At 41.5% G+C, this 25527-nt stretch overlaps 1 protein-coding gene across 1 annotated transcript in view; it reads right to left on the reverse strand.

Moving 5' to 3' along the window:
- HYOU1 (hypoxia up-regulated 1) overlaps positions 1 to 25527 on the reverse strand; it is a 1290196-nt gene that overhangs the window by 502535 nt on the left and 762134 nt on the right. The window contains exon 13 of the mRNA XM_044079444.1: positions 9965 to 10103. Within this exon, the coding sequence (XP_043935379.1) occupies positions 9965 to 10103 (139 nt within the window). The remainder of the gene's footprint in view (positions 1 to 9964; positions 10104 to 25527) is intronic.

A 25527-nucleotide genomic window follows, 5' to 3' on the forward strand; every position in this document is an offset into this window, starting at 1 on the left:
GAGGCAAACATGGACTTTGTGCCTCTCATAGCTAGAAAATATATTACATGGAGGTGGAAGAACAAAGTTTAGTACTGAATTATTGTATTTGCTTAAGAAGGAATCATGAGTAAAGAACCAGATGTGAAGAGATAAGCTGACACACAAATAGAGGTCATGGACATTTTTCCTCCCATGCAAGTTTAGCAATTAAGATTAATGGCCTTGGCAGAATGTGGTCTATGGTCACTTCCCAACCAGCTCTCCAGATGCCTCCAATGATACTGGACATTAACAAATCCTTTTGCATTTTGGCCCTCAAAACAAAAAAATGATGACCTGCTATTTTCAAGAAATGTACAATCAAATTAATTTGTGCTAGTCTGTACAGTACTGTATATAATCAGTAATACTGTACTTTAGTTTAACTGCTGACATCTTTTTCCCTTAGTTGATGTCAGCTGACATAGAGGGAAAAAGGTTATTTATCTTAAACAGCACAGCTGAGGTTATGCTAGCAGTTCATGGTAAGCATAAACAGTAAGAAGTATTTGGCTGGAACTCTTGGTGCTAAATGTCAACCTTTCTCATAAGTGTACTTGTTGCAACAACTGTATTAACAAATTCATCTTTGTAATGAAGCGTCTAGATGGGTAAATAAGTTCATGTTCCGACAATATTCAAGGCATGCCTACTAATCACTCCTCATAATTACTGTATTAACTTTTTATTATGCAGATACTTGTCAGCATAGTTTTGACTGGTTCCCTTGAAGTTAAGAGTTTACAATTATACTGTTCATAATACAACTGTCTGCTCTAACACTGTAACAGATTACATGCTAAATGTTTACTCAGCATGGAACAAACTATTCCAACTGTTTATGCTATAATAAAGTATGTATGAAAACAGAAAAACTATCTGACTGGAAACTGGGAGTACACAGGTATATTCACAAGCAGGCCGAGGCTGACACAAGTACCTTCAGTGAGGCATAAGAGAGGTAGGTGAAAGCCAATCATACCGAAGCTGAACTTGGATCCTGGTATCTACAAAGGTACCAGAGAAGGTTCCCACTTGGCTAAGTACAAGTCCCCTGTATTGTTTCCTAACCTCCTACATAATATTTAGCACATTGTATCCGTACATGGGATATTGGTTCATATAAGCTGTCAGCCTCAGATAGGCTTCAGGATGGGGTGTAGCAAGGACCACTTGTTTTGAGTCAAGATGTCAAAATCAGCTTTAAACTGGTCAGGTTCAGTATGAAAAAAAAAAGTTACCTGGACCAAAAGTAAGTTGCTAACATTATTTGTTCTCTCTCCTCCTTGACCTTTCATAATATGATGGGGATTAATGATATAGGAGGGAAATGTGTAGAGAAACAGATCTGCCCATGGTATGAAGCAGGCAGCCCTTGTTCAGGTTTCTGGAACTGCAATCCTTGTACAAAACTTCGTGAACTGCCTGTTGTCTGGAAAAGCAAATCAACTGGGCGGTGCAGTGGTGCAGCAGTTAACGCTGTCGCCTCACAGCAAGAGGTTCTGTGGTTCGATTCTCAGCTGGGGTGCTTTCTGTGAGGAGTTTGCATGTTCTCCCTGCATTCGTGTGGGTTTCTCCGATTTCCTCCCACATTCTAAAGACATGCGTCTGGAGCATTTCTCCCCAGGCCTCCGCTGAAAACAGGATCTGTGGAACCCAGCCGGACATTCCTGGTCAACAAATGTTTAAATAAATAAAAAATAAATAAAAACATTATACCCATATTTCGGACAAAAAAAACCCCTCAAAGACAGCTGCAACTGCTCCCGCTTCATTGACAAAGGTTAATATATGCATCCAGCTTAAAAAAAAACATAAAAAAGGCCAATATATACCCTGGCCCCATCCTCACAGATAGCTTTAATCAAGTCACAAACTACACCTACAGTAGAAAGTAGTCTAAACACAGACCCATAAACAGCAAATATGTACTTAGTTTTTACTTCTTTTTTTCACTGGGTTTAAGACATAGCTACACACCAATTAAGGTTTACTCAAGTGCAACATTTGATTAGTACTAATGTACAATTCTATCTTCACTGAAAAACGCATCAAATTTAAACATACACTGTAAAATCCAAATCCAGCTCCAGACAAGTGACAAATGGAGTACCTCAGGGTTCAGACCTGGGACCACTCTTGTTTGGCATCGACTTCTCTTAAGTACAGGCCAACACTAAGGGACGCCGGCTAACAAAGTTCGCAGATGACTGCAAACTGGGAGCCATTACTGAATCCCAAAATGATGTGAATATTCTACAAAAGGGCCTTACAGAAGCAGATGCTTGGTGCCAGAGCCATGGGCTCAAGCTTAATGCCAAGAAATGTACAGTTATCCCCTATCTGGAAAAAAGATGTACCCGTGAATTACCACATAGGTGGCAGTACACTAAACACCGAAAGTGTGATGAGAGACTTAGGGGCACAGGTGGACAGTGGTCTCACCTTCGATAACCACATCGCCACAACTGTCAGGAAATACTTCAATGTGGCACACCTCATCACTAAGGGCTTTTTATCCAGGAAAAAGGAGGTCATTGTCCCACTGTACTCACCCCTCATTAGACCCATTATACAGTATAATGCACCGTTTGGTATGTACCTCACAAGACATCTGCAACAGCTGGAAAGGCCGCAGAAATACGTCACTAAAAGAATCACAGGCTTAAAGCAGATGCCCTATGCTGACCGTCTAAAAAAATTCCAGCTATACTCTGTGGCATATTGTCTACTCAGAGGCGATCTCTGCTTAACATACAAGTCCATGTCAAACCCTGAGTTGTTGGGACATGCTCCGCTTTAAGAAATCCCAATCCTTCAGAGCCACATGCTCCAGGGACCTAAACCTTGTCATCACAATGAACAAAACATGCTGGAGGGATAGGTTTCTGACCCAGAGACTCTCCATACTCTGGAATAGATTGCCCATACATGTCAAGTAGAGTGCCTCCTTGGCCCTCTTTCAAAAGGAACCTTGACGATTGGACAGGAGATAGGAAATTCACCCCGGGGATCACGTCAGTCGCCCTGCTAGACAGGGGTCCAGGGAAATAAATATTGTGGGAAGAAATACCCAGGGAATTGTTATGGCTAGGCTTGTATAGGCCCTAGGGCCAACAGCCTAGTACCAACCTATGAACCTATATAATTCTTCAACATCCATGTAATAGTCTGCTACTTGTCCACTACCTGTGTCTGGAATTACGTTAAAAAGGAGCCCAGGAACATTGCACACATCAGATTATCAAAATTAAAAATAAATAAATAAATCTAGCTAATCACTGGCAAGTGCATAACCAGCTAAATCATGTTTTAATATCCTAACACGTGTTCAAGCAGGGTTTTAAAAATCCAATTAAGGAACAGGGAAATGCCAGGAAACAATGCTGGAGAAAGGCCTGCAGGAAATGATTCAACCCTCAGCAAGAATCAGTTATCCACTTGTAGAGAATAAGGAAGGTATCGGATCCAAACACTTGCTCAGCAATTCAAGCCTCCACCATCCTTATCCATCAGCTGGATCTCAAAAAGAAAAAACTAAAGCTAAACAACAGCAGTAAATAACGCAAATCACTATTTTCCTCTTAGTTTTGCGGGGGACAAGTAAAGTACAGTTTTGTACCTACCATAAATGTAGATGTTCGAAGATCTACATTGCTGCAGTCCTTACACTTGGGTAGTCCGCTGTCCTCGGTCGGCCCGAATATCAAAGTATTAGGCTGACGTCGGTCAAGGCGCTTAAGACTGACATCAGAACGTCAGGGTACAAATGCGCATGACCGACGTCATATCCTCAGTCTTTTCTTGCCCCAGATGTCAGAAGACCCTAAAAAGAAAGGCCAAAACCAAAAGACAGCAAAAAACAACCAACCACCCTTGCACTAATCATATGTACAATATATACAATATCCACAATATTTACAACCCAAACCACACCACCGCCTCTAACTACAGAGGGGAAGGAGGGAGGGAAATTGGACTGCAGCAATGTAGATCTTGAACATCTACATTTATGGTAGGTACAAAACTGTACTATGTTCTTCATCTCACATTGCTGCAGTCCTTACACTTGGGTAGAATCCCAAAGCAGAGGTAAGGGAGGATGGCAAAACTATAAAGCATTAGGTGCTGCCAAAATGCCCTGTAAGATTGCAGTGGCAAAGCCAGCCCTAGATTTAGAGTAAAGAGGAAGGTGGTAATGCTTAGAGAAAGTATGCACTGAACTCCAAGTGGCTGCCTCTAAAATATCTTTAGTTGCCACCCCTTAAAAAGCTGTAGAAGTGGCAGTAGCCCTAGTGGAATGAGGCCTAATCCCAGCTGGAATCTCCTTACCATGATGGGAATAACAGAAAGCAATACAAAACCCAATCCACTTAGAAATAGTTTGTTTTGAAACAGGCTTGCCCTGAGAACCCAGAGCAAATGAAACAAATAACTGCTGAGACTGCCTGAACCCTTTAGTTCTGCTCAAATAATATCGCAACTGCCTGTGTATATCCAAAGTGTGCAAAATCTTCTCCCCTTTATTTTGGGGGTTTGTATAAAAAGTAGGCAAATGAATAGTTTGGTTTAAAGCCACACTAGAAACCACTTTAGGCATAAAGGAAGGATTAGTACAGAAAGATACTCTGTCCTTATGGAAAATTAAGAAAGGCTCAACTGCCATAAGAGCCTGTAATTCAGAAACCCTTCTCGCAGAGGTAATGGCCAACAAAAAAGCAGTCTTCCATGATAAATATTTCAACTCGGCAGTAGCTGCAGGCTCAAAAGGTTGTAGAGTGAGTTTCTCCAACACAAAATTGAGATCCCAAGCAGGAGTAGGAGCTCTACGGGGGACTTATATTCTTTGCCCCTCTAAGGAATTGCTTAAACAAAGGATGAGAAAACAATGGTGGGTCACAGTCATAGTGAGCAGAAATTGCTGCAGCATGAACCTTAATAGAAGAGAAGGACAAACCTTTGTCCAGTAACTCAGCAAGATATTGAAGAGCCACACTTAAATTAGGCTTAGAAACATCAAATTCCTTTGCTGCACTCCAAAATAAAAATCTCTTCCATTTATCTGCGTACACTTTCCTTGTACTAGGCCTTCTGGCCTCCAAAATAACATTCAAAACTTGCTGTGGCAGCTGAGACCCTCCAGGGTTTAAAACAGAATATGCCAGGCTGTTAGGTGAAGACAGTGAAGTTTGACATTGAGTAAATGACTGTTCTCCTGAGACAGCAGGTGTGGAATTGAAGGCAAAGGCCATGGAGGCTCCCGTACCAGACTTCTCAGTAATGGGTACCAGTGCTGTCGAGGCCAATCTGGAGCTATTAAAATCATCTTTGGCTTGTCCTGTCTGACCTTTAGGAGTACCTTTGGGAGGAGAGGCAGAGGTGGAAAGGCATACACATGAAGATTGCTCCAATTGAAAGAAAGAGCATCCACTTTCCAAGCTGTGGGATGAAACCTTTTTGTGCAAAACTTTGGCAGCTGGTAGTTTAGTGGAGAAGCGAACAGATCTATGTCTGGAGTTCCCCATGACACTGTCAATTTCTGAAATACATGAGGATCCAATTTCCACCGTGGGGATCCATAATCCGCCTGCTCAACACATCTGCTAAGGAGTTCTGTGCTCCCGGCAGAAACCTTGCCTGAAGATTTAGCTGTAAACTGAGAGCAGTCTCCCACAAAATCATTGCTTGTCTGCATAGAGGATAAGAATGTGTTCCCCCTTGCTTGTTGATGTACCACATGACAGTTGTGTTGTCTGTTAGAACCAACACCTGCCCTGGAAGAAGTAAATCCTTGAAAGCCATTAATGCAAGTTGGACTGCTAACATCTCCTTCAAGTTGATATGTAGATGTTGTAGTCTGGCAGGCCACGTGTCTTGTATCCACTTTCCATTTAGATGAGCTCCCCAAGCTTTGTCTGAGGCATCTGTCGTTAGAATCTGACTCGCCTCTGGCCGGGTCACAGAGAGTCCCTTGTTTAGGTGACATTCCTGAGCCCACCACAAAAATTCCTTTTGAATGCAAGGTATTATCTGAATGACAGTGTCCAAATCTTGGCAGTGCTGTGTCCATACATTTTGAGATACCATTGTAGCTTCCTCATATGCAGTTTGGCATTGGGAAGCACCAGAATACAAGATGCCATGAACCCCAAGGCTTGAAGGACTGTCCTTGCAGTCAGCCTGGACTGATGAGACAATTGATGGAAGTAAAGGGAAAGACTCTTTTGTTTGTCCGGGGTCAAAAAGGCCATCTGGGATGCTGTATTCAGTCTCACACCCAGAAAGCACATGTCCTGAGAGGGTACTAGACTGGACTTTATTTCGGAATACCCCAGGCATCTTAGCACTGCTATCACATATTGCAAATGATGAAGAAGTTCGTCCCTTCCTTGAGCCAGAATCAGGCAATCGTCCAAATAAGGATAAATCTGAATTCCTTTTAGCCTGAAGAAAGCTATCACTGGAGCCAGAACCTTCGTGAACACTCTGGGCGCAGTAGATAAGCCAAAGGGCAATGCAGAGAACTGATAATGAGAAGTCCCAGCCCGAAAACGCAGATACTTCCTGCAACTTAGCCTGATAGGAACATGAAGGTAAGCCTCCTTGAGATCCAGAGTCACCATCCAGTGATCTTTGCCCAGCAGAGGTAAAAGCTGTTGTAACGTCAACATTTTGAACTTGGGAATGTCCAGATAGGTGTTGAGGATAGATAAATCCAAAATTGGTCTCCACGTGTTCCCCTTCTTTGGTACTAGGAACAGGCGAGAATAAAATCCTAGGCCCACTTCTGGCAGAGGGACCGGCTGTATGGCCCCTATTTGAAGCAGCAGAGAAATTTGTTTGTGAGCCTCTATTCTTTGCTGAGGAGGAACGTCTGGCATGCCTTTGAAAGGAGGCAAGGTATGGAAATAAAACTTGTAACCTTGGTGTATGATATCCAATACCCATCTGTCTTGGGTAATTAAACTCCAATTTTCCTTGAAGAGTGCCAACCTTCCTCCCAAAGGTGCTGCCAGACAAGAAGGTTCTGGCAGCTGAAAAGTTAGGTCATTGGGCCTGTTTACGAAAGGACTGGCCCCTGCCCTCACCCGAAGACTGTGCAGGTGAACTCCCTGTTCTAGGTCTGAAAGAGCCCTGAGCTCTGCCCCTACCACGCCTAGATCTACCCCTAGACTGTGAATCATAAGAAGGGTACGCCCACCCCTTAGCAGGCCAATTCCTACTAAATTTCGGAGGCTGAACTTGCAAAAAATCTTTAACAGTCTGCATAGACTTAGCCTTGTCTTCCATTTTCTTTAAGACTGCTTCCACAGGTGAACCAAACAACACATCAGACTGTAAAGGAGCATCTAAAATCCTTGTCTTAACATGGTCAGATAAATTCTGATCCCTCAGCCAGGCGTGCCTGCGAAGAACTGACCCAGTGGCAGCCACCCTAGAGGAGGCCTGTACAGCATCAAAACCACATTGTAAAGAGTGCTTACCCTCCTGTTCAGAAACATGTACCAAATCTTGTAATTCTTTACACTCAATACCTTCCGCCAGAGCATCAACCTTAGACTTCAATTGAGAAAGAAGATAGTTTTGATATTTCAACATATGAAACTGGCAATTCAAAGCCCTCATAGCTAAGGTGGAAGAAGTATAGACTTTCTTTCCCCATCTATCCAAAGCCCTGGCCTCTTTATCTGGAGGAACCAGATTTTTTACAACAGAGGCCTTGACACCCTTAGGTCCCTGACTAACAGTTTCTGGGTCCGCCCTAGGACTCTTATAAAGATAGTTATGAGCTTCAGGCACCCTGTAATACCTGTCCGGTTTAACAGGAGCAGGAGGCAAAGAATCAGGATTAAGTGAAGCCTCTGCAAACACATCTTCCACAACATCCAGAACAGGTGGTATAGCCAAAGGCCTATGCTGGGGTAAAAGCAAAAATTCCCTAAGCCTTTTCCTGGAATCAGAGAAGTCCTGACCTTCCCACTTAAAATGTTCCCTCATGGAATGAAGAGTCTCTGGAAAAATCCTCTGGAGGAGAAGCAGAAGGAGTAGAATCATCCACATCAGAATCAGAATAAGGAGAATACTCCTGCAAGTCTTCAGCCGAAGACTCTGAAACATCCGAAGCCTGGTCAAAACTCCCCAACTCTGGTTCCACCCTAGGCCTCTTATCAGGAGGGGGCAAAGAACCTCTAATCAAAGTAATTAAATCTTCTGCCATTTTAAGCATGTGCTTCTTGGGCACAGATCCTGAAGAACTAGGAGTGACACCAACAGAAGCTAAACCTGGCCTGCCTCTGGGAGAAGCCTTAGAAACAGAAGGAGAGGGCCTAACCACCCTAGGAAGGGAGGGGAGTACAGTAACCTGAGAAGCCCCTTCAGCCTGACCTGCCTCCTGAGAGGCCACATCCTGCAATATCAAAGTCTCCCCCTGGGACTCCAGAGAAGCCTCCGGGAACCACCGGTTCCACTGGCCTCTAAAGAACCGGCGTCCGCACGGACGACTCTTCTTGCCTGGGTTTAGCTGCTTTGTCTTTGCGCTTCTTGAAGAAGCGGCCGGAGCATCCGACGGCATATTATAATTGCACCGCTTCCCAAAGACCAACCTGGCACAATCTAACCTTCGCTAATAGTGCGCTTATTGAACCTAGCACAAAAGCGACACCCAACAACGCCGTGCTCAGGCCCCAAACAAGGAATACACAAAGTATGATAATCTCTATGCGGTATCTGTTTCCCACAAGAAATACAGTTATTCACTTTTTCTGACATCCGGTAAACCACTGAGGCAAGAAAAACTAAAATATTCTAACGGGTACTTAGCCAACTTTGACTCGGTCTGAAACTCCGAATTCGAAAAATTTCAGAACGCCGAACGGCACTTGCAACGCTGCTTCTGCATCGGACCATGCGGCAAAAAAGACTGAGGATATGACGTCGGTCATGCGCATTTGTACCCTGACGTTCTGATGTCAGTCTTAAGCGCCTTGACCGACGTCAGCCTAATACTTTGATATTCGGGCCGACCGAGGACAGCGGACTACCCAAGTGTAAGGACTGCAGCAATGTGAGATGAAGAACATCCCCTGTACATCTCAACAGCTGTGTCTACCACCCCTGCTACTTATGCACACTAACTGTGAGATAATAATCATACTTTTGAGAAAGGGGAACACTCCACGACACAGGAATCTGAGACTGACCCATTTTCAAACATTTGGGTTTGCTATTTCCGGACTCAAATTTTGGAACGTAAAACTGTTACCCACAAAATAGCCTTTCAGTTATAACAGCTAAAGTCAAAAACCTGAACATTGACCCCTGACTCACTACAGAATAATGAGTCAATTGAAGTATGGACATAAGACAGGGCTAAGCTTCTTAAGGCCTTCTGCATGCTGCGCTCCTGAATGGGATTTTATGTATGAGCACTTCTGCACCATTTCAAGAGTCATCACATGCATAGCAGTGGACAAATTCACTGATAATGATGGGGTCTGGAATGAAGTGCCAGTTGCATTCACTGATGTCATGACCCTTAACAATGAAGCAAGGCAGGAGTTACGAAGGTTTTGGTTCATGATCATATTCAAAAAGCTTCTGTTCCTTAGGCACTGAATTCATGAACTGTCTAATAATGATTACTAGGAAGGGCTCCAAACAGAGAGAGTGGTTAGGGGGAAAAAAAAGACTACCAAGTTGTACATGCCACAGTCCAAAGGAACAGTTGACTTAACATTTTTAAAATGCTGTCTACAGATGTACAAGACAAAAGTAACTAAAGTGTCATCATTTCAGACTGTCCCTCAAAAATCTGTCAGTTCACACTATTAAAACTCTAAATTCAGTGCATAATCTCTAGCATCAAGTTAATTTTTTTATAATACAGATAACCACATGTGAACTATATGCACTCATTAACCTCCCAGAGGAGAGCATTGCGTACCCTGTCGAGGTAGAGAACTCCACTCTCATCCATGTTGAAATGTGCCTTGATACCTTTAGATTCCTCATCTGCATGCTTCTTAAAACTCTCTCCTACTCCCTTTAGCTTCACAGTTGTAAGATTCTGGGACCCAAACACCCTGCAGAAATAAAATGTCAACAGCAAATGATTTTCGGTTCTTGTAGGGGAGAAAAAAAAAAGATAAATACAGACTAAATCTGAGAGATATAAAAAGCATTAGTATAGAAAAATGATGCAACACTCTGAAGAGGGTGTGTTCAACAGTGAAAAGTCCCACATTCCTAATAATCTTTGGAATTCTGTCAATACAAAGTTAGAAGGATCCACATTTCACAATATGAAGGACTAACTTTCACTGCAGAGTAACAGTTCAATATCTGCAAACATCATATGACAAAAGATATCTAAGTGACTCTCCAGAATGCTGCAGCACCCAAGTGCGTATGAAGTCAGACTTTTGACAACTTCACTATCTCTAAAATGTGGCGCAACCATACTGATTCAGGTTCATCAGGCAATTATGCCATATGGCATCACAGCACTGACCACATAAAACAGACAGAAACCATCAAATCACGAAAAGAAAACATGTTTGTATTTTTAACAATAGCATAAAAACTTACAAAGATGCCACCACAATTTTGATTCATCAGGTTTGCTTCAGTATGGCAGTTTGTTTATTTACAAACCAGCTTAATCGTACCATCACTGAAGCCCCATCTGGATGCTTGTAACCCAAATATTTTATCTATTTATTTTATTATTTAACATTTGTTGACGGGGAAAGTCCAACTAGGACAGAGCCTATTTTCAGCAGAGGCCCAGGGAGAAATTCTCTACATGCATGTCTTTGGAATGTGGGAGGAAACCGGAGTACCCAGAGGAAACCCACGCAAACGCAGGGAGGACATGGAGACTCCGCACAGAAGGCACCCCAGCCGAGAATTGAACCAGAGAACCTCTTGCTGTGAGGCAACAACTTTGACCGCTGCATCACTTTACCGCCTGAAAAAAAAACAAGCAAGTAGAACAGCAAATAAATACATCTCAAAACATACACTTTAAATTACATGATTCAGATTAGGGATCTAAAGCTCGTGGCCATCAGGCCTCAAGCAGTCCTCAACAGCATAATGCTGGAAGAGAAGTTACTGCACTATTTGGATGAGTGCACCTAGCCCTCATGCATCTCCGACAGTCATTTGAGTTCAACACCCTGATTTAGACTGGAAAGGCCATCAGCAGCAGTAGTACTTAAATGCAAGAGTACATATAGCAAGCCATATTTTTAGGAATAACAAACTAGGCAGTTACACTTAGGATGCACTTCCCTTGACACAACTATTTACTGAATAGATGACAATTTAGGTAAGAATGAAACTTACAGTTGTGTGGTATCTACAAGGTAGAAGACATTACAACAGTACTGTAGGTTACAGGATTTACTCACCTACCACAGTATTATGTCTCTGGTAATTTCCTCCCATTATCATCTGTGACTTTGATAAATGATCTTCAGAACCCATTTATCTGAAACTATCTGTTGCTAAAGACAAAAATGGGGAGACTGACTTTCTGGAAGGGAAAGGAGACTATCAGGGTGAAAGACCAGCAATGGAATAGCACAAGCCAACCGCTGATCCTCAAAAACCCACAAGGGAATGTTCTCTTCGACAGAAGGAAAGCTTTGAAGGGGATGGTGCTCAAACTTGACTTCTTAGGCAGCTCTGTTTGAGCTACCTAACAGTTTGTGTGTGTGGAAGTTGGTCATCTGCAATATTCTTGGCAGAAAGGAATCTGTGTGGTTGCCTAATCTCTTTCTTCCATGTCTGCGGATACATCACATCACTGTGGTGCCGTCTATGAAAATGTGCAAGATTTCCTGTGTCCAAATAGGCTTGAATACCTTGATGGCCAATATTTTATGCTGATATTTTCTTCTAACTGGGTTTTGTCTCAGAAGCCTTGGATCCTCAACTTTACCATGTGGGCTCCCCAGGTTGTGCCTGAGATGTTGGTGATTAATGTCTGGTCATTCCAATCTCGTCTGCAAAGCATTTCCTGCATATTAGCATATACTCTTTCTTCATGAAGTGGCAATCGTAACATGGAGCACAGCAGGGATTGGACATGCTGGTACGCGTTCCTCAGGCACCACCATAGCTTACTCATGTGAAGCCTTAAACTATGGGGTATCACAAAATGGAACAGGCCATGTAGCCCAGCACGTGCTCAGGAATTCCCTTCCAGTGATGGTTACTGTACTGAAGCAAGATAACAGGAAAAACAATAAAAAGGCCATCTGGTGTTCTGTATCTAGCAGTGCCCCTAGTAACAGAGGTTTGTTTACTGAATATCAGATGAGATTTTGGAACACTGAAAGAGCCCCAAGTTATAAAAGTATGCAAGACTGATGTGTATGTAAAAGCCTTCTTAATCCCCTCTGGAGTTGCTGCCTGAATGAGGAAGTCATCCAGGTAAGAGAATGTGAATGCCCTTGGTTCTGTACAGGCAATTTCTGGAGATAGGCACTTTGCAAACACACTGGGTGCAGTTGATAAACGTGTTGAACTGGTAGAGGCAACCTTCTCCTTCAAATACAATAAACAGTCTGTCCAAACTCAGTACAAGTCCAGGAGTATGCATACGCTAGGCCAGGACAACCATGCAAGTTTATAACAGGAGAAATAAAAGATTCTTCAATGTTAGCATTCCGATGTCTGGTATCTTTAGAAATTTGTTTAGTCTTGAAATGTCCAAGATGGGTCTCTAAAAGTCCCTTCCTTTCTTAGAATTAGAAGCAGACTACAGTAAGAATATTCCTACTTCTTCGTCTAGTACTCTGACTCCCTGTAACAGGATGTCTTGTAGTGAAAACTGGACTAAGTGTGCTTGGACTCTGGGAACTGGCAAGATACCAAAGAACTATTGTCTTAAGAAACTTAGTTTCCATCCCTGTCTTTAAATTTGAAGAACGTGTTTGCCTTGGGTGATTTTCCTCCACTGTTTTACAAAGAGGTAAAATTCTTTGTGGGGAAGGACAGGAGGAAGATGTACTGTGGAGGATGTGGAATGAGATTGGTTTTGGGAGGGACAGATGAGCATGAGTGAGGCAGCTATTCTCCTTCTTGGGGTCTTAGCTACGAGGACAACCAAGCTTTCCCTTTTGGTCTACTTACCATTTTTTTTCTTATAGCAGCCTTTCACACCCTTCTGCTGTTTTCCATTGTCTTTCTTCTGTAGTAGTTTCCTGCTGCATTTTGATATAGGAAAGTGAAACTATTTGACAGATCACAAGCTTCCATCAACCTTTGCTGCTGAGGGCTCTAAAGAGAAGTTCCTTCACCAGTGGCATATTAAGTAGCTCTGTTTTAATCTTTGGCAGGGTTATGTCCTCAGTCAACTATACCTCCTTAATATGGACTCTGTAGCTGCCACCCTGCAAGAAATTACTGCATCAGTCACATTTGAGGACTTAGCCAACTGAAAACTGAGGTTGTGTGGGTCTAGTACTCATTTCACAAAGCTGTTTTCTATCCCTTCAACCTTTTTCTTTAGCTAGAACAGGAAAGTACCAAGAAACTTCAGCATGCTGTAGTATGGTATGTGTATGTTTGGCAATTAAGGGCCATGGCATCCTCCTGATGGTGAAATCAGAGGCATTGGTGGTAATAAGCACCATGGCGGGGGGGGGGGGGGCTGCCATCCTCGGACCTTGAGGAACAAGGATATCTACTGAATTTAAAATCTCAAGGATCTCCCTACAGAGAGGTTTTTTTTTCCTATTTTGGTATGAGGATCTAATCCATACCACTGCTGTTTATCTGCTGACATGGTGAATGACTAACAGAGTCACAAGTCTTTGTTTGGCCTGGTATGCCTGAACAGCTGCCTGTCATTGTCTGGGATTAATGTCATCAGAAAGACCTGCTAAAATAAAGAAACAGAAAATACAGCTGGGTAAAATCTTCCCATAACAGTAGATGTCTCTCTTCATTGCTACAGTATTTCTAACCGAAGGGATCTCCAGCCATTATACCAAAGCCTTCTTTTCTTACAGGTGCCATACATCACATATATGTTCCCCGCACAAGGTGTAGGCCATAAAGGTGACATATGGATGCGCACACAGCTGAAAAAGCCCCAGGCGGAACAGAATGTCCCTAGGGACAAGGGTGAACATGTACATCTAGAAAAGGAAAAGGGAGAAAAGCTCCTTGGTCAGGAGGGCAAGAAAGAATAGGTTAGAGTAGAGGGGACAAGACGGAGAGAGACCACGAATACGGCAACAGTTAAGAGATGGACATTTACTGCTATGTTAAGATTTTACACAACTGTGCTACATCCTTCTGCATCACCGCTGAGGAGAGAGTACAAAAGCTCAAGAGGAAACCTGGCAGGAGGATGGCATGAAAGTGCCCTCCAGAACCTCATGCAGGACAGCCCTGGCACAGCTGGCTCTAGACTTGGAAATAACATCCAACTTGTAATGCTCAGTGAAGATATGAACAGAAAATCAAGCAGTGACCTTAAGGATGAAGCTGGTATCCAGTTCCTTGACAAAAAAGCACCACAGGAGGCAACAGCCCTGGTAGAGTGAGCCTTTACTGATAAGAAAAGACATTTACCACAAAAAGAAATGGCCTTAGAAATCCAGGAATGCATGGTTTGCTTAGAAACAGCCAAACCTAGAGACATGAGATGAAAAGAATCAAAAAGCTGCTCAAATTTGTGAATAACCTTAGTTTTATCCAAACATCACCTCAGCAGTCTATGCAAATCCAAAGTGCGAAGAATCTTCCCACTGACAGACTGTGGAGAAGGAAAAAAGGAAGGAAGATGAACAGACTAAGGGGAAAACTCATTGACCACCTTGGGCATAAAAGGAAGATTAGTGCAAACAGATACTCTATCTCAGTGAAAAACTAAAAAGGAGGAATAACCATGAGACCCTGAAGTTCATATACTCTCTCAGCTGAAGTGAGGGCCAAAAGAAGAACAGTCTTCCAAGTATAATGTAAGGAAGCTGAAGCAGAAGGCTCAAAAGCAGTCATTTTTTCAGGAACAAAGCATAGGTCCCAAGAAGGCAGAATTGGCTTCCTGGGAGGCCTGATATGAAGAACACCTTTAAGAAATTGCTTGACCTGAAATCTAGAGGCCAGAAGAGGAGCCAATGGCAATCCAGCAGAAACTGCTGACAGGTGAGCTTTAACTGAAGAATATGCTAACCCAGCATAAAGCAGGTCACACAAATAAGAGACCCATTGGAACCCGTACAGATAGGGGATCCAAGATTCGAGAGAGGCACCAGACAGAAAATCTTTTCCATCTGGACAAAATACATCCTCAGAAAAGAGATGCCTAAAAGGGATCAAAACCCTATCGACCACGTCAGTTGAAGACTGGACAAGTAAGAATGGATAACAGATCACTTGTCTTGTATGAGAAGGTCCAACCGGTGAAGTAGCTTGTGGTGATTGTCTCTAGCCAAGTGAGAAAAAAAGGGGGAACCAATGCTGTCTGGGCCAAAAAGGGAATCACTAGCAAGATTTTGCGGGAATCTTGCTTGATCTTATGCAAGAATCTTGGAAGCAAAGGAAGGGGAGGGAATGGCATACAGAAATATCCCCTTCCACAGGAAAAGACAGGGCATCCACTTTTCAAGTCAGAGAACTTGGAACTCTGGAACAGAAAAGAAGAAGAGGGGGAGGCAAAAAGATCTACCTGAGGAATACCCCACCAACCAGAAACACATCTCTGTGAAGCATCCAACCGTGAAGCTTGTGTGTTGGACCTGCTCAAAGAGTCTGTCAATAGACTGTGCTCCGAGGGAATGTAAACTACCTGAAGAGTCATTTGATACTTGACAGCTGGATCCCAAAGCTGAAGATATACTCTCTGCAAAGATGAGACCTTGTACCCAACTTGCTTAATGACATACTGCATCACTGTGATGTTGTCTGTGAAAATGTAGAGGAGTCCAGCATGACATATGGAAATAAAAGCATGAAGAGCTAGAAGCAGGGTCCTCATCTCCTTTACACTGATGTGGTTTGACTTCTGATGCAGAGACCAGAGACCATAAACCTTGAGAGAGCTGAAGAAAGCACCCCATCCCTTACTTGGGGCATCTGCAAAGAGCTGAGTCAGGGCTAGTGCTTGGAAAGGAAAGCCCGGTTTGAGAGAGAGTTGATAAATCCACCACTAAAGCTCGAGCTTGAAACAAGGGGAATGTGGACTGGGAAGTCCGGGGGGGGGGGGGTCGTAGCAATGTTGAAATCACACTGACTTCAGATACTGCTTTCTCGTATGGAGCCTGGTCAGAGGAAGCACTGGAATGGTGGAAGCCATGAATCTGAGGACTGTGAGAAAGTCCCTAGCCACAACTGACTCTGGAAGAAGAGACTGGAAAAATGCAACAACAGACAGGACCTTAGGGGCAGGCAGGGAAGCCAGCATGAGAATGGTCTAGATCTTGCAACCAAGGAAAACATGATCCTGAGAAGTGATCAGAGCTGACTGTTTGAAAGTTTATGGTGAACCCTAGACTCTGCAACAGGGAAATTGTAAACTGGAGATCTTGAAACAAAGCATCAGGGGAGGAAGACTGAATAAGCAGATTGTCCAGAAAAGGAAAGATCTGAGCTTCTCTCATCCTGCAAAAAGTGATGACAGGAGAGAGACATTTGGCATTTCTACTGCCCTAAGTATTCAGCAAAGGGCAAAGCAAAGAACTGAAAATGCACAGAAGAAACAGAGAAATGTAAACATTTCCTGAAAAGGGGATTGTTGGGGATATGAAGTTAGACATCCTCGAGAGCCATAGAAACCAGAAAGATCTGAGGAAGAGGAGGAGGAAATAAAGTTTGAAGAGAACATCCAAAAGGAAGGAATCTTGAGAAAGGTGATTAGCTAGGAAAGGTACAGAATTGGTTTCCAAGGGCATCCTTCCTGGGAACTAAGAATCTTCTGGAATAAAAACCCTGCCCCATCTGGGCCAGGGGTATGTCATGAATGGTGTCCTGGACCAAAAGAGAATGAAGCACCTCTGGGGAAAAAGCAAGCTGTTCCCGAGAAGGCTGAGGGATTCCCAAAAAGAGGAAAAAAAAAACACAAAATACCCTTGGCGGATACAGAAAGGACCCCAAGTGTCTGTTGTTATTCTCAACCAGTTTGGGAGGGACTGGAAAAGGCAGGTGGACAAAGGGACCTGGCTGAGGGAAAGGGGAAGCAAACTATAAATAGAACCAGAGTTGTTATGAAAGGTAGGTTTCTGGGAATTAGGTGAGTAAACTTAGCAGGATGCGCACATCTAGAACCCTTTTTACCCTTGGGAGGAGGGCGAGATGGTCTGTGAACAAAAGCAGAATAGGAAGGGCAACTCCTTTGAAACTTTGGAATACGAGAAAAACACTAAGGCCTTTCTCGTATCCTGAAGAGGCTTAAAAAGTTCAGCAGCATAGACACCCCTTGAGGGGGCTTTAAAGCCATTAAAGCATTAAATAATCCCTGAGGAAAACCTTGCCATTCACATTGGAGATGCTTAACTGCAGGGGAAACATGTTTGGCTTTCTGTTTCTTTTTTTGTGGGACGTCTGTATGAAGCACCCTAGGAGGGTCAGACCCTGATACTCAAAAGAGTAGTACGGATCTCCCCCCTCACTAAAATATGCAGACTCCCCTTGGTCCCTTGGATATAATCAGCAGAGTTTCACCTTCAGTTTCTGGAGCTGATGTTTGTAAAGCCTCTGAGGATTGACAAGAAGCTGGATCCATGCCAGCCTCTGACGAGGTCAGGGCAGAGAAACCCCAAGCAACCACTGGACGATCCTCTGGACTTTCACTAGCCTCGAGACAAATGTCTGGGGGGGGGCTGAAAAGCAGCCATAACCGACCAAGTTTTAAAGTCTTTCTTTGGCAGAAGGCTGACCCTCTGGATGGAAAAACTCTGCCATAGCACCTTCAGCCAAATTCTTAAGACAACTGTTTTCAAGGTAAATAGATAAGCAGGACAGATGACTACACAGGGTCTTGGGGACAAAAGCTTGCCAGACAGAACACTGCGTATGGTCATGGGATGCACCCAAACAAAACACACACACTGGTCATGACAGTCTTTATGGGGAATATGCCTCCCACAAGAACATTTTCCCTTTCTGGATGAACGGAACCAATCAATACTAAAGAAAAGGAAGATGAGAAACCCTAAGAATGGCATTCAAACAAAAATTCAGTGATGGCGTTCATACTGACAGCAAAGAAATTCTGTGCTTGTGCATCGGTACGTTACCTTTATGCCCTACACCTTGCAAGGGGAGCATACAGGTGATGTGCAGTGCCTGTAAGCAGTGATACACTGGCCAGACATTGGATTGTCCTTGGCAGGAGATCCCTTCAGTTAGGAGTACTGCAATATTGATATGGAAGGACAAGGGGGGTACTTACAACACTCAAAATGAATCACCAGGTATAGAGTGAAAGACAACTTCAAACAAGTGGAATTAACTCCAGAGACACTGAGATGATTCTATCACTCCTACATTCCTCACTGAGGCCACAGCTACACTATGGAGTGCATTTCTGCATGTTACATAAACAGAGAAATTAAAGTGCTACAAAAAGACAAAGGTCATGAGGGCAATTAATACTCTAGGAGACGATGCGATGAAAGCCTAATGTGGATTCTCCTATTCGCAGTTCCCCTGCAACAACTCAACACTCCCAAATTTTTTGATTGGAAGTGTTTGCATAAGTATTTTTATACCCCAAGCGGACTTCAAACAATTCTTCCCCAGGGAGACAGCAAATGCTGGAGGGGTGATGGGAAAGAGGGGTAACAGAGAATGTTTTTGGGAATTTAACAAGTTGACAAATTTTAAAAATTCCCATACTTTGTTAGGCATTTTGGGGAAGCCAATCATTTTAACAAAGGAAGTATTTTTTTTTTTAGGTTTATATATGATTTTACTCTGCAATTATAAATGTACATCATCTGTAACTTAAACGTGAGGAGATTTTCTCCCGGGGCCTCAGCTGAAAATGGGTTTTACCCAGTCAGACTTTTCCTGGTCAACAAAGACAAATCAATACATTCATTAAATTAATAAAATAAAATAACTTTTATTGCCTAGGCATAGCAAGGCCTTACCAAGTTTAATGCTACTGGCTGCCAAAAAGCAGTTACTAGAAAATGGAAATCAAAACCTAAACTAACTATATTTAAAGTAGTGAATATTGTAAAGGAGATAAAGAGCTGTAGGTGGGACATTTAAAAAACAGAAGGAGCAAATTGCATAGAAATAAACTGAACTTGGGGGAATAATAACTGCTGAATAAGATTCAGGAAGAGTGGGGAAGGCAGGATTGTGCAATTTATGTAATGCTGAAATGAATGATAAAAATACAGGTATACTGGATGAAAATAATGATAAAAATATGGTTTGCTTTCTTTTCTGTTAATGCAAGTCTCCCAATGTCAATTATTTAAAATGTGATTAAATATTAAAAAAAAAAAAAAAAACAAACAAAAAAAAAAACACATCACAACATTCCCTTACAGGTTCATACCAGGCTGTTGATCCAGTGGATCATTTGTAGCTTAGCCTAGACATTGAGCCCAACTATTTACCAAGACAAATTAACAGACTTCTACCTACTTTGGGCTCCTTTCTGTGAGGGTTGGAAAGGGCCAGAACAGGGAGTGCACTCAAATGCCCATCCAGTCATGAGGTTACACTTGAGAGTCATGGAGTTGCTCTGCTTAACCTCTAAGGGAGGTCTAAGTCATAAAAGAGGTATCCTCTATGACTGAAAGATGGCTATCCAGCAAACCAGTCCTATTTATGTGTTTGTGGTAGTTTAGGTCTCTTGAGTGGGTGTTTAGAGTGGCATTAGTTTTGTGAACGCAAAGGAGGTTATACAGGACCAGACCTTTCAAGGATCTGTAGTCAAGACAGGCATCTCTCAACAGGCGGTATGAAACTGAAAAGAGTGAGAGTCTTAAGGTAGTCAGGCTAACTCAAGGAGGACAAGTCCTTGATTTGTTTGGTAAGGAAATGCTGCAGTCTCTTGAGCTGGGTCACATGCCTAAGCAAGCACATATCAAATGTGAAGGACAGATGCAAGAGCGGCTATTGTAGGTAACATTATTCTTCTGTGCCCAAGTAAAAACTTTCTATATGCCTCTGTAAATCTTTCTTGTTGATGGTTTCCAAGAGGCTGTAATTAACTCAATAATGGCTGAAGGGTATATATGGTTCCTGGTCATTATGGCAAGTGGAGGTATCATGTAGTCAAATGAAGGGAGTAAATGTCTGTGAGAGGCTGATCAGATGGGTGCATTAGTAGATGTGCTGTGCATGAGAAAGTACAGTTGTGTACACTTACCATAAATGTAGATGTTCGAGTGTATTCACTGTTGCAGTCATCACATTTGGGTTATCTGCTTGCAGTAGCCCTCAGTCGGCCTGATTAACAAAGTCTTGGGTCCTGCGTCGGTTGCTGTCCCTTCTTCCGTGATGTCAGGTCATCAGGGGTATAAAACATGCAGCCGACGCCATTACATCAGTTTTTCTTGCCCCAGATGTCAGGTGCCCCCCTAATGGGATGCAATTAAATCTATAAATATACAAGGTTATACCTCGAACAAAAAAGCAAATACACCAAAAAGATTTTGAGCATTGTAAAGGAGAGCAGAGGTATACAGGCAAGGAGAACCAGTCCAAAGGAAAATAAAAACATTTATTAACTGTGCAAAAAACAAACCGAAGTGAATCAAGCGCTTTCACCTGGTTAATACCAGGCTTTGTCAAGATAAAATATACAATGCAGTACATGCTTTAAATAAGCATAATCACGTGATACCTTAATTGATTAATTCACTGCTCAGTTGAATAGAGGATTGAAATGTCAGTGTAAAAAAAAAATTTGTTTTTAAGAAAATTGTACCACTACTGACATTCAGTAACACCAACAACAGTCTAAACAATATATAAAATGTGTAAAAAATATATATATGTATAAAAAACAGGTATCAACCTCCAAAAGACACTATACTTTTAAATACGTGAAATATGAAATGAATGTAAAATACATTCCAAAACATGAATATAAAAATAATAATAATAAAAATCATTGTGCGAATATAAAGATATAAAATCATTACGAAGACTTACAATCTAGCCATCCTTAATTTAAGCACACTACTGATGTTAATATTCTCATTAAGACCAGGGGATTTCCCAGCATTTAGCCTAAGCTGCCATAAAAGGTCATTATATTCAAGTCGGGTCTCCCAGTCTCCCCCCTTCTGGCATCCTGCGTCACCTGTTCAAGGACAATAAACTTAAGCTGCATATGCTATATATATATATATATATATATATATATATATATATATATATATATATATATTTTTTTTTTTACACATATTTTATATATTGTTTAGACTGTTGTTGGTGTTACTGAATGTCAGTAATGGTGGACAAAGCCTGGTAATAACCAGGTGAAAGCGCTTGATTCACTTCGGTTTGTTTTTTGCACAGTTAATAAATGTTTTTATTTTCCTTTGGTCTGGTTCTCCTTGCCTGTGGAGCTTTTTTGGATTTTCTTAGTTTTTTATTCGTGGTGGTATTTTATGGTCGTTGCCTCTATGGCTGAAGGACTGGACCATGTGGACTTCCAGGATACACTGCTTTTACTTAGAGATGAACCGGATGATGCTCCGGTCACCCGTGGAGAGTTTAAACAAGTTTTAGTTCTTCTTACGCAGTTGAACAACACTTTGAATTCGAGGTATGGTAATTCACTGCCTGCTAATCAACAGCATGGTCTTGAACCAAGGAGGAAGCAGGACTCAAACGCAGGGTTTGATTAACGCAGCACAGGCTGAATCACTTGAAGAGATTCTATTGGTTAACGCTGACTCAGACGAACAGATGGGCAAAGCACAAACAAGTCAGGTTAACAAGACGAACGTTTCTAAAAAGGATTTTAACTTCAGTGCTTGGACTGGACAACAATTCTTTTTTAAACCAGGTACTGTGTCCGTTAAATTCTAACTCTTGTACTGAACATGAATTTAACGACTTGAGAGACAAACTTTTATTTTTACAAAAGTATGCAGCTTGAGATTGACTATTTAAAAGAATGTGTTCGTGTTCAACGCGTTCCGAAAGGCTTGCGTTGTTATAAATTTCCGAATAACACTTTACCAGGAACTTCTTTTTATAACAAATTGTGTGACATCTTTGATACAGCAGGTCTGGAAATGCTCGATCTTATGATAAAAGATTACGAAGTTAAAGCTGACATTTTGTTAAAGGAGGTTAACATTTTAAATGACTCTTTGGTTAATGACAACAATTTTATGAGTATTAAGAAGAATTATGACAATGTATTTCATGAGGTGGATCAATATTGTGTTAAAATTCTTAATCGTAAAATCAGAAAGCTAGAAAGAGATCTCAATGAATACAAGGAGGGCATAGCCTACCCATCCCCTGGAAAGGGTGGATGGAGCGCTAAGCAAACAGTAGATAGAGTCAATGAGGTCAGTAATGGTAATAATTATTCCAAAACACCTGTAGATCCACCCAGGAGGAGTGGGCATTTAGCTGAGATGGGTAGAAAAAACTCACTCCAGGATTTTCAGTATCTCCCGGGCAGAGCAGGGGGAAGGGTACGATACACCAGCAGCAGGGTTGGAACAGGACACGCAGATAGAGAGATTTTTTAACATTATTGATTTTGAATGTGCAGACAATTTAACACTCATGGTAACAACCACTCTGTCATGAAAAAAGACAACTTTACTATGTACAATTTTACAGATATGACGTTGACTCAGGATTTTTTTGATCTTCTCACTAGGGGGTTTTCAGTATGTACCATCACGCTCCTTGAATTTAACTAATGCTTTAGTCGACTTGAAATTATTCGTCAGGCATTTAAATCTTGCAATGTATTTTAAGGGGTGGTCCTACACTAATGAAGGGCTCACAAGAACTAGTACTTTCAACCCTCCCACACACCCTTCTCTCAAGGTATTTGAGGAATTGGTAGAGGCTGATTTGAGGAAGCAGAACTCTTCTAAATCACATTCGCCACCTACTAACTTGAGTTTTAAGTCACATCAGCTTATTCACTACCTTAAGAGTGAGGGTTGTAGGGTAATGAAACCCGACAAAGGAGGGGGGGGGTGGTCCTTATGTATACCTGTGAATATGACATGCACCTTCACAGTATGTTGCAGGACACGGAGCAATACGAGTTGATTTCCAGGAATGAGATGAATCTTGCTTACTCAAAGATTAACTTTTTGTTATCAGACCATTTACTCCAGGGAGCGATTAATGAAAGGCTGTTTAACTATTTACATGTCAGTAAACCTAAAACTTCAGTTATTTTTGGGATACCCAAGACCCACAAGGGCTTAGACCCATTGAAATTTAGGCCTATAGTCTCTGGAGCAGGCAGTATCACAGAACCTTTAGGTAAATTCATTGATCATATCATCAAAAAGTTTGTTTTCTCCTTACACTATGTATGTAAGGATTCCTGGGATTTCCTTTAGGGCACAGAGCCCAGTTTATTTAAACCTGATCTTTTGATGGTAACTATTGATATAGTGAAATTGTTTCCCAGTATCCCACATTCAATTGGTTTAGAATGGTTTAATGAATCCTTGGTTTCTGAATCTGGCCTTGGCTCTAATGTAATCAGCCTATTAGTTGAATTTATGGAGCTAGTACTCGAAAATAATTTCATTTATTTCAATGGGGAAATGTACAGACAAAAGAAAGGTGTAGCAATGGGTGCCTCTTGTGCTTCGGCTTATGCTAACAGTGTTACATCACTGGGAGCATAACTTTATATTTTCATCTTTCTGGGCTCAGCACATAGTTCACTATAAAAGGTACCTTGATGATATTGGTTTGCTTTGGGATGGGACTTTGAGTAATTTTTTGGATTTTATGAGTTACATCAATTCCACTACTCATTTCCTGTCCTTCACTCACAACGTCAGTACGGACGTACTAAATTACTTAGACGTAACTCTTAAAAGATTACAATAATCACACCTTTCAGTCTAAGTTGCACAAGAAAGTCACCTTTTCTAACTCTTACTTACATTTTGATAGTGGCCACCCCTTTCATCAAAAGAAAGGTATTGTAAAAGATCAATTTATCCGTGCATCAAGGATGTCTAGTACTGATGAGTACTTTTTTGAAGAGGTTCAATTTTTAAAGAAACTTTTTTTTGAAAGAGGTTACCCTATTTCCTTAGTCAATAGTTTGGCTCAGGAGGTTAATGAGAGCTGGGAATGTAAGTACTTCCCATTGATAGGAAGAGGTTTAAAAAGAACAGAACAGGAGAAACCATCTGAACAATTTGAATCTCACAATAGTTTTATTTACACATTTTCTAAAGACTCCTACCAAGTAGAAGAGGCTGTTTTAAAGCATTGGCCAGTTTTGACTTTACACAATGATTTTAAGAACATTGTTCAGGAACGTCCTAAGTTTGTTAAAAGAAGGGATATCAATTTAAAAGGATTATTTGAAAGCAAGCAGTACACACAGCATGGAACTGACCATGCTAAAGTAGGCACCTACAAATGTGGAGCATGCAAACAGTGTGCAGCCATCATTAATGACAGCATGGTATACATTCCATCTAGGGAGTTTAGGTTTTATGCTGATAGATATTACAACTGTGGGACAAAGGGTGCTGTATTATTTGGGACTATGCACACAATGCTTACGTTTCTATATAGGGAAAACCGAAAGGCCTCTGAGAAGAAGAATCTATGAGCATTTTTATGACATTTCTAAAAAGAAAGAAACGAGCGCTTTTCATAAACATTCTATTGTTTGTCCTAAAATGCAGTACGTTTATTGTCCTTCAACAGGTGACGCAGGATGCCAAAGGGGGAGACAGGGAGACCCGACTTGAATATAAGGAGCTTTTATGGTAGCTTAGGCTAAATGCTGGGAAATCCCCTGGTCTTAATGAGAATATTAACATCAGTAGTGTGCTTAAATTAAGGATGGCTAGATTGTAAGTCTTAGTAATAATTTTATATCTTTATATTCGCACAATGATTTTTATTATTATTATTTTTATATTCATGTTTTGGAATGTATTTTACATTCATTTCATATTTCATGTATTTAAAAGTATAGAGTCTTTTGAAGGTTGATACCTGTTTTTTATACATATATATATTTTTTTACACATATTTTATATATTGTTTAGACTGTTGTTGGTGTTACTGAATGTCAGTAGTGGTACAATTTTCTTAAAAAACAAAGTTTTTTAACACTGACAGTTCAATCATCTATTCAACTGAGCAGTGAATTAATCAATTAAGGTATCACATGATTATGTTTATGCTTATTTAAAGCACGTACTGCATTGTATATTTTATCTTGACAAAGCCTGGTATTAACCAGGTGAATGCGCTTGATTCACTTCGGTTTGTTTTTTGCACAGTTAATAAACGTTTTTATTTTCCTTTGGTCTGGTTCTCCATGCCTGT

Source organism: Protopterus annectens, chromosome 8.part0 (assembly GCF_019279795.1).
Source record: "Protopterus annectens isolate FY-2018-M chromosome 8.part0, PAN1.0, whole genome shotgun sequence".
Lineage (NCBI taxonomy): Eukaryota > Metazoa > Chordata > Ceratodontiformes > Protopteridae > Protopterus > Protopterus annectens.